Here is a 9027-nt window from a genome sequence, read left to right on the forward strand (position 1 = left end):
AAAAAAAAAACCTTCACTATATATTATATATTATACATCTATTATATACTAAATAGATATATAAAATCTTGAAAGTATGAAAATCATTATTCCAAATTGAGAACCGATAGGATAAGATTATCAATAATAAAATAAGGATAAACTACTTTATTAGACATACATCACTACCATATATACTAATTTTATCTCTATTTTAAAAAAATACATATATTACCACTTTTAATATTTTATACCATATATTATTGAAGATACAATCAATACTCATATCCCTTAAAACTAGGATTGATTAATTATCTTTACTTTTACAATCCAAAATTGGTGTTTTAATTAAAAAATATATCTTTCTCTCAGAGAGGATGAGTTAGGGTAAAACCCAAACTCTAACTCTTCCTCTTCCCTTGATCAGTCAAAATTTACTAAGAAGAAATACTTCATTAAAATGGATGTTCTATATCTTGTCAACACACATCAAATTCTTAGCCTTTGATTTTCTCACTCTCAAACCAATTTCCTATGAATCCACCATTTTTCTCGCAAGGGGAGACAACTCTCGCGGGCAGAGACAATGGGTATCGTTGTAAGCAGAGATTTCAAGCCCAATAGATTTATCAAATTCAACATTGATGATGGTATTAGTTGCATACCTTGTAATTTGTATAAAATAGATCAACCAAGAAACTTCGTGTCACTTCTCATGTCGGATCTAGGCATAATGAGCAACATCGATGAATCAAACACCGTCGCGGTGAGATGCCCTGACCAGCCACAAACATAATCATAAAGTTTGAATAAGCGGAGAGTTATGCATGTATTTGACACATTATTGATGTTTCTGATACATTATTGAGATACGATTATATGTATCTAGTTTTTATCAGTGTATCGTATTAATTGTGTATGTATCTAATGAATATATTGGAGATTTACATATTATTGGAAATTTACGCATGTATTTGACACAATTTGTTTTGTCATATATTTGAGTCTTGTCATATGTATATGGTCTTCTATCATGTATCTTAATATTATCATATGTATTTGTTATGTTATTACAATGTATCTAACTATTTTCGTATTTATCTAAGATACATGTTTTTGGATATTGACGTATGAAATTGATACTTGATACATCAAATTATGCATATAAAAGATACATGATGTAATATTAGATCATATAAATAGATACATGAAATTAGTACTAGATACATCTATGATACATATGAATATACTTGTATGATACTCATATATCTAAGTGTTTAGTTTGTTGGATACATTATATATTGATAATAGATACATTGAATTAATGAATTTATTATTTTAAGAGTAATAAAATGAAATTAATCAAATTATATGACCAAGATATACATGTTTTTGTCTTTTATTAATAATATAATAAAATGAAATTAATTAAATATAGATATATCCTTGATTTCCCCTTATATTAAGGGATTTAATTAATTTAAATTTTTAGAATTAATTGTCCATGTATTTTGAAAATCCTCAATTACTCCTCTAATTAAGGAAATATATTATAACAATGAATTTAAATAAATAAAATATGTACTCAATTTTAAAATTCTACAGATACATGTATCTCGTGAATTCAGAGTCATGTATCCTAATCACAAAATATGGTAGAAACTATCGGGAATCTTAGTAATTAGAATCTAAACTAATGGATTTATGTAGTTTGCACATAAAATAATGATAACAATAATAGTAATTTTAATGATAAATCTGAAAGATTATAAATATTGAACTAAATATCAACTTAACCATACGATAAAATAAATAAGTTTCAAAATATATATTTAATTGAATAGCAATCCGAAAAATGGGTTATAGATCAGTCAAAATTGGATGTCGACACCATTTTATGTTAACTCATTTTCAACTCACTCAAATTTAATCCAATCCGTCCATTTAAAAACCTAAATAAATCCTACATCACTTTGTTAATAGAATAACCCTCCCAAGTCCCACCCCTATACGGTTTCTCCCCTTGAATAAAAGTTACTATTTGATTCCATGATGTAGGGCAAATTACCAGTAGACTAGCACAAATTGCTCAGCTCAATCAAACTCAAGATTTTTAGAGTCCCTAAAATGATCTTTTGGCGAATAAAAAATGGCAGCCAACTTGTCAACTTGGCAGATTTTATGCGTATGCTCTCATGTTTAAGGGTCCTACTCCACCACACACACTGACATGATTTATGCAAAGTTTTAGTTTCTTATTTCTTCCACTTGTGGGCTCAGTACTTTTGAAAAATGCAGCACGGCTTTTAATAAGTAGCTCCTCTCTTCCCCTTTTTCCATAGAAGATACATCTTTGTTTGGTTAAGAATAAGTTAAATCGGAATTAAAATTATTTCGAAATAAGTTATTTCACCATATATATGAGATAAGTTATCTCATCACTAAGGTATAGTTGGTGGGATAAATAATCTCTAGATTGCCTAATATCTCAATCAAATGTGGGATAAAATAGTCCTGCATTTTATCTCTTATAATATTATACCTTATATGTCTGCTGAAGCAATAACTTAGGATAGAAATATAATAATTCTTTACCTTAGCTAATGTGGAGATTGTTGTAATAATTGAAAAATGAACTAGTTCTTAGGTAATTGTAATATCACTTATATAACTATCTATTTTGTTGTCTCATTTATATCTTGACGATTAGCATGAATCCACATTATTATTCCTTTATTTACCTTTTTTTTAATTCCTTTTTCACTATTTTTTTCTCTTATTATTGAAAATTCTTGAGTCTCCCAAAAGATCAAACTTTCTCTATTATGTAAAATCTATTGTTGTTTGTTTACAAAAAGACCAAATTTACTTTTTGGTGTCTTGTACAAATTTCAGGCACCGCAACAAGGAAATACTATTTCAATTTAGATTTAGGTCTCGGAATGTTATTGAAATGCTGTGTTTGTTGTCCTTTATATTGTGGCGTGACACTCCTGTTTATTTAGGGATGGCGAAAGAGGAAGCAACCTAGGCAAACTTTTAACGTGGCCTCCCTGACCCACTTGGCTTAGTATTTTTGACTTGACCTATTCACAATTTCACTTCAAGTGGACCATTACCATGTGACACCTTGTGGCCAATCATATAACTTGTCAAATGGGTACAAAGGTATGGTCAAACAAGTGGCAAAAACGACTTCTACTTGTCAATTCTTCGTTTACTCACTTTTTTCCCGCCATATCAACAACGTTCATGACCATGTGAGCCACCAATAATAATACTCCTTCCGTTCATTTTTACCTGTTGCGTTGATAAATTTTCAAAATGATGTGATTGCGTGTTAATACTCAGGGCTATATAATGGGTGGGCACAACTTCAATATCTAAAAGATCCAAATATGGCGTTATTGCAGAGGGAAAGTAGTTCTATCCATGTAATTGACAGAAAGTACCGTGATGGTGCATCAAATTCCGACTAAGTGGATTCATTGAGTACAATCCAACTGCTGGTTGCATCTAAATGAAATGTTTCACTTAGAGTGAAGAATTTAGAGCGAGCAAAAATACCTAATTCTAATTCTATCCCCCGGGAAACAATGAAATAAAGAGAAGCAACCAGTGTTGAAAAAAAAGATATATGAATAAGCTATAGAAAAAGCTGAAAGAATTACATCCAACATACTCATTCTTGCTCTATGTAATCATTGAGTAGAACAGTTACATATCTTAGGCTTTCAATAGTTCAGGCTGCTAACCTACAATTTTCGAATCAATTAGAAATCATTTCTCGTTTAATAGCTGTATTAGGGACTAAACAGTTCAAGCTATCCAAGTAAGATATCACGTAGTCAAATTGTGGTTCTCTTCAAGGGCTCGACCCTATAGAGATGTAAGAAGTGAAAAACAATTATTGAAACCAGGGGTGGTAGGTTAGCTCAGCTGATTGTCGCCATTTACTCTATCAGTGGAAGGATTGGTGACAAATAGATTTAGTCCTCGTGTCCGTCCTGGGGCCCCTCCTTTGAGCAAAGACAAGTCCAGAACATACCTGCACCAAAGGTATCAGATGCCAGAATTCTAATATGGACTGTGTACACAAAAGGAAATGGATTAGGCAAATCACATACATGTTATCTGATGCCTTTTGATATTCTCCAGCACCACAGTTAATTAAAATCTTCTGATCAATCTTCGAGACTAAATGTTCAACAGGCAAGTCGACTAATTCTGGATCTGCATTTAAGAGAAGTTCATCAAATCATTATAGCATACAATTGCCTGATAGAATCAAGGTAAGAACTGTAGGACAAGCTATGCCGTCATAACTTACATGTTTTATGAGCAGTCTTCACACCTTCAGTGAGACCCAAGATGTTCTACATAAATAGAAAGTTACATCATGTAGTGTCACTAAATGCATTACTTGATCATTGGACATATAGATAAACAAGAAATATTATAACTAGAACCTTACAACTCTTAAGAAATATTACAATGAGAGGAGCAAAGCTTACCTTAAGATTCTCATAACAACTTTCTAGGTCATCGTTCACCAAAATATGATCAAAGAGGCCTGATGATTTTCCTTGTTCGAGTTCCGCCCTAGCATTTCGGAGACGCTTTTGGATTTGCTCTTCAGTCTCAGTTGCTCTGTTCAACAGATTGACAACAATTTAATAACCTATTGAACCTGGGCAATATGAAAATACTTAACATTCTCAATCAGCCTACCTTGCACGAAGGCGCTTCTCAAGTTCTTCAAATGATGGTGGAGATATAAAAATGAAAATAGCATCAAGAGAGCTAGCTCTCACAGACCTTGCACCTTGAACATCAATATCGAGGATGCATCTCTGCACAATCATACAAAAATAAAAGCTTGACAAATTTGCAATAGAAGGATCTATCAATATGCTAATGCACAATTTGGCCCATGTGTGCCATTAACAAGTCAATGTAAGACCCAAGTAGAGTTCAAACTTATTACTACTACATCCAGATCGTCATTTTTTGCAAGTTTATCGGGATTCTCCTCAGGTTCTCCACATAATATCTCATAATTTAAGTTATATAACTCTATTTTTAGATACTTTAATTATTTTAAGGCGAATCCCCATACCCGTATCCATATATGGACCCATATCCCTGAATCTTAAAAATTAGATCATGAAGGATTCAACCTCTAGATCTGCACCCGTATCAGACACCCGCACCCGAGTCCAAGCAACTTAGGTAGTCTCTTTATATGGTCTTTCAGTTTTCACTTAATGAACTAGCTTTGGGACGACTTAAGTGCAAAGTTCATTTTTTTACAATGTCACAGAAACTATTTTTCATCAGAACATAACAAAGAGATAGGGAGCCATTCTCCCAGAGAATGTAACGAAATTGAAACTTGCATATATTCTCATGGCATGCACCAAAGAGAAAAATTCTTTCTTTTTCCTCTTTGATGATTAAAATATGTTTTCAAATGTCTTTCCCGCTGAGTCTAAAGGATTGGGTTCAGAGTACAACAGTCTACGCTTCTATTTTTGTGATGAATTTCTGATATATAATGAAACTACATGAAGATAAGTTTAATCTCATTTTTGTATACTTCAAATAATATTTTAAAAATTTGGAACAAAGAAAATGTTTGAACTCCCAAAATAATATAGTGTTATTCTTTTGGAAGAAAAGTTGTATAAAACTTCATAAAGATGATGATCACTTGGGTGCAAATTAACAACAATTTCAGTCACGCACCAATGGTCCAATATGTAGGAAATAACAATACCAATATTTTGAATTAAGAATTGATAGCATGAAGCGACGATACCTTGCCAGCATCAGCAACCACCTCAACTGCTTCGACACTGGTTCCATAAAGATTACCATGAACAGAAGCAAACTCCAGGAATTTCCCATCCTTTATCTCTCTCTCCATTACACTGCGGTCACTGAAATGGTAATGAAATCCATTCTGCTCTTTTTCTCTTGGTGCCCGGGTTGTGTGGCTCACAGAAAATCCAAACATAGATGGGAACTCTTTCATTAGTTCAGATATCAAGGTACCCTTCCCCACTCCAGAAGGGCCACTAATGACAATAGGCTTCTCCACATTACCTAAAACTCCCTTACTCCAGGCAACCACCTCATTCCCATGTGTCTTTTCTTGTTCTCTTATAAATGGGGTGCCCACCTACAAAAAGTATGTAACAATTTTTAGCATAACTTGGAAAAAGTGAGTGCCAGCAAATTAACTCATTCAAGGGTACCAAATAACATTCAAAAAGTTAAGTGACTCTCAATAATCACATTTTTTTACTTTTTTTCTATTAAGGATGGATATTACACCCACCGGCATCTCCAATTAAACATTTGGAGGAATGCTGATCTGAGCAATCAACACAGATTCAGCATGAGATCCTGACTTCCAAGTTTAACAGACATAATAAGAACGTTTAATTATCTAAAGGGCGTAAATTAACCAACCTCAAGAAACCAAAAGCATCCATCAGACTTGGAATTTCCCTTAATAACCAATATACGATCACCATTTAAAAGAACAGCTGAGTGGCCATTTGACACCTTGGGTTTAGTACCCAGTACAGTGGGGTTTATCCTGCAATTTATTTCAGTTTTTGTTCATCTTGTCTAAAAGATACATAATAACCACAATGGATCCAAGATATACAGAAACTCACCATTCCCCACTAGATTTCTCAAAGATTTGAACTCCAATGACCGCTGTCGATTCATGATCAGCCCCGCCAATCACATACTGGTGAAAATAGGGAGGCAGAACATTCATTCATTGAATACAGTCATTTGGGTATATAAAATTGGAAAGAATGCACATCACAGAAGAATATCAAATCAGTATGTTGAATCATCATACAATTTTAGACCCGATACAAATAGCTGTTTTGTGGCCTTCTGATTTCAAATCGACCCCATTTGGAAAATCTCCCAAGAGACTATCAGCAAAGAAAGCTGGAGCTTCTCCCTGAACACAGTAGAGATCAACAAAAAGATCATCACAATAGAAACCATATTTATACTTCAAACTGAAGTGCAGATCAAGACTAATGCACTCACCATAGATGTAAGTAAGTATTCCTTGTATAAAAGATTCAACCTGACCAAGAAAAAATCACAAATCAGACTATAAATCCACATGGAAAAATTATGCATTCCCTGAAACACCATGCTGCCTTGAGAAAAAAAAAAACAGATCAAATTATTTCACCTAATTAATAATAGAAGTGAATCATGGAGTAGCCAAATTAGGGATGAAACAGAAATGCATATGATACTTAGATCCCAATGGATAACTAAGAAACCAAAATAAAACTACAGAAAAACAGAGACCATGCTGCCTTGAGCAAAAAAAAAATACAATAAATACATAGAACCCCATCAAAAATATTCCCAAAATGCACACATAAAGAGAGAGAGACACACGCAAAGCTACAGATGTCTCCCTCTGCTTAAGCTATCGAGCTGTAAAGATTGAATAACAAAAAAACAAAAAAAAGGAAGGAAAATAAAAAACAAAAAAAGCAAGAAAAAAGCAATTTCAATTGGAAACCCCATAAAAAATTACCTGATGAACTAAGATTTACGGTTAGCAAGAAACAATATTATTAATCTTGTATTTTGTATTGTATTGTGTGTGTATTGAATGAAGAAGAGAGATCTGTATTATAAATGTCAAAGAATAAAGTTAGAATAGTCAGCAAGTTTGAAGGAGGAAGAGGAAGAGGAAGAGGAAGAGGAAAATGAGAGGAAGAAGAAGGTGGAAGAAATCTTAGGAAGGTTTCCCATATTTGTAGGCGGAACTCTTCACAAGGAATGTGGAAGAGAAGGAGAGGGGACCAAAGCGCTGCTTTTTTGGTCGCATTCACTTCATCAAATCACTACCAGGTCGGCTTTCCCTTTTTCTTTCTTCTTAAATTTTGACCTGTATTTGTATTAAATGTCTATTGTGGAGTAATGATTAGGAATTTTACTTGGGATCAAATTAAGTTTTCAATTTTTCTTCATTGTAAATTAGATTTGTGAAGCCCTAAATATCCCTCAAGAGGACTTCTCCCTACTTCATTTTTGTTCTTATTTTATATAGTTTCACAACATGTTATCAGCACGAGTCTCTAATTTTGTAAGCGCAGTATCCTGTTTGTGGCCAAATTGATATAACCAACATTGTTGAAGGTATGTATTGCTTTGTTAATTAAGATGGTTGTAGTGGGAAAATATTAATGATTCCTCCCTGCACGTAATGTATATCAACCAGGTATATGTTTATACTTATTTAAAATTCTTTATGAGGTTTGTGGCAATAGAGGTAAAACAATACGAATCTTTTGCTAGTATTCTTGAATTCCTATGGAGTATAATATTTGTATTTTAACTTGAATTCTCGTAGTCTGAAATGTACTTACATATACACATACAGATCCATCTCCTAAAGTGAATGTGGTAGCAATGCATTATATGTCTAAAAGAAGACAAGTAATTGAATAATGCACATAAACATGGAATGGGATATTAAAACTATCATAAGATGATATGCTTAGGTGATGTGTTCCATTCATGAAGAATGAGAACTTTCGATGAATGCTACAAATACACATCCATTCCCTAAAGTGAATGTGGTAACCGTGCATAATATGCCTGAAAGAAGACAAATGATTGAATAATACACATAAATATAAAATGAAGTACTAAAGTTATCATAAGATGATATGCTCAGATAATTGTGTGTTCCATTCATAAAGAATGAAACACTTTTTATGAATGTTAAAAATACATACAGATCCATTCTCTAAAGTGAATGAGGTATATTCCCACCATGCTAGGCGTGGAAAAAGTCCCGACCCTTGGTAGTGGACGTGGTATCAACAAGACTGTCGCTAGGGAGACATGTTTCATCGAAAAATTCTCATACTTTATCTTTTGACTTGCTTGAACAAGAATTAGTGCAATTGAGGCACATTCTATAGTAAATCAGAAGTTTACTAATTCCAATACTTTCATACTTTGGCATGATTGTCTGGGACA

At 33.1% G+C, this 9027-nt stretch overlaps 1 protein-coding gene across 1 annotated transcript; it reads right to left on the reverse strand.

Annotated features, from left to right (window-relative positions):
• Window positions 1-3600: 3600 nt before the first annotated feature.
• On the reverse strand, window positions 3601-7918 carry LOC102599782 (guanylate kinase 2-like). The gene is made up of 11 exons (XM_006363705.2): window positions 7571-7918; window positions 7063-7102; window positions 6863-6970; window positions 6669-6745; window positions 6457-6586; window positions 5801-6163; window positions 4711-4832; window positions 4494-4629; window positions 4310-4355; window positions 4107-4212; window positions 3601-4027 (listed from the first exon to the last, which is right to left on the reverse strand). Exons 2-11 carry the CDS (start codon window positions 7063-7065, stop codon window positions 3910-3912), a joined length of 1209 nt encoding a protein of 402 aa, XP_006363767.1. The 5' UTR covers window positions 7066-7102; window positions 7571-7918; the 3' UTR covers window positions 3601-3909.
• Between the last annotated feature and the right edge of the window lie 1109 nt (window positions 7919-9027).

Source organism: Solanum tuberosum, unplaced genomic scaffold, assembly GCF_000226075.1.
Source record: "Solanum tuberosum cultivar DM 1-3 516 R44 unplaced genomic scaffold, SolTub_3.0 scf00450, whole genome shotgun sequence".
In the NCBI taxonomy this organism is placed as follows: domain Eukaryota; kingdom Viridiplantae; phylum Streptophyta; class Magnoliopsida; order Solanales; family Solanaceae; genus Solanum; species Solanum tuberosum.

Coding starts and splice junctions, on each gene's coding strand:
- LOC102599782 (XM_006363705.2), bottom strand. Junction 6,746..6,862: donor TTTGTATCGGGTCTAAAATT/GTATGATGATTC, acceptor TATTTTCACCAG/TATGTGATTGGCGGGGCTGA. Junction 4,028..4,106: donor CAAAAGGCATCAGATAACAT/GTATGTGATTTG, acceptor CCTTTGGTGCAG/GTATGTTCTGGACTTGTCTT.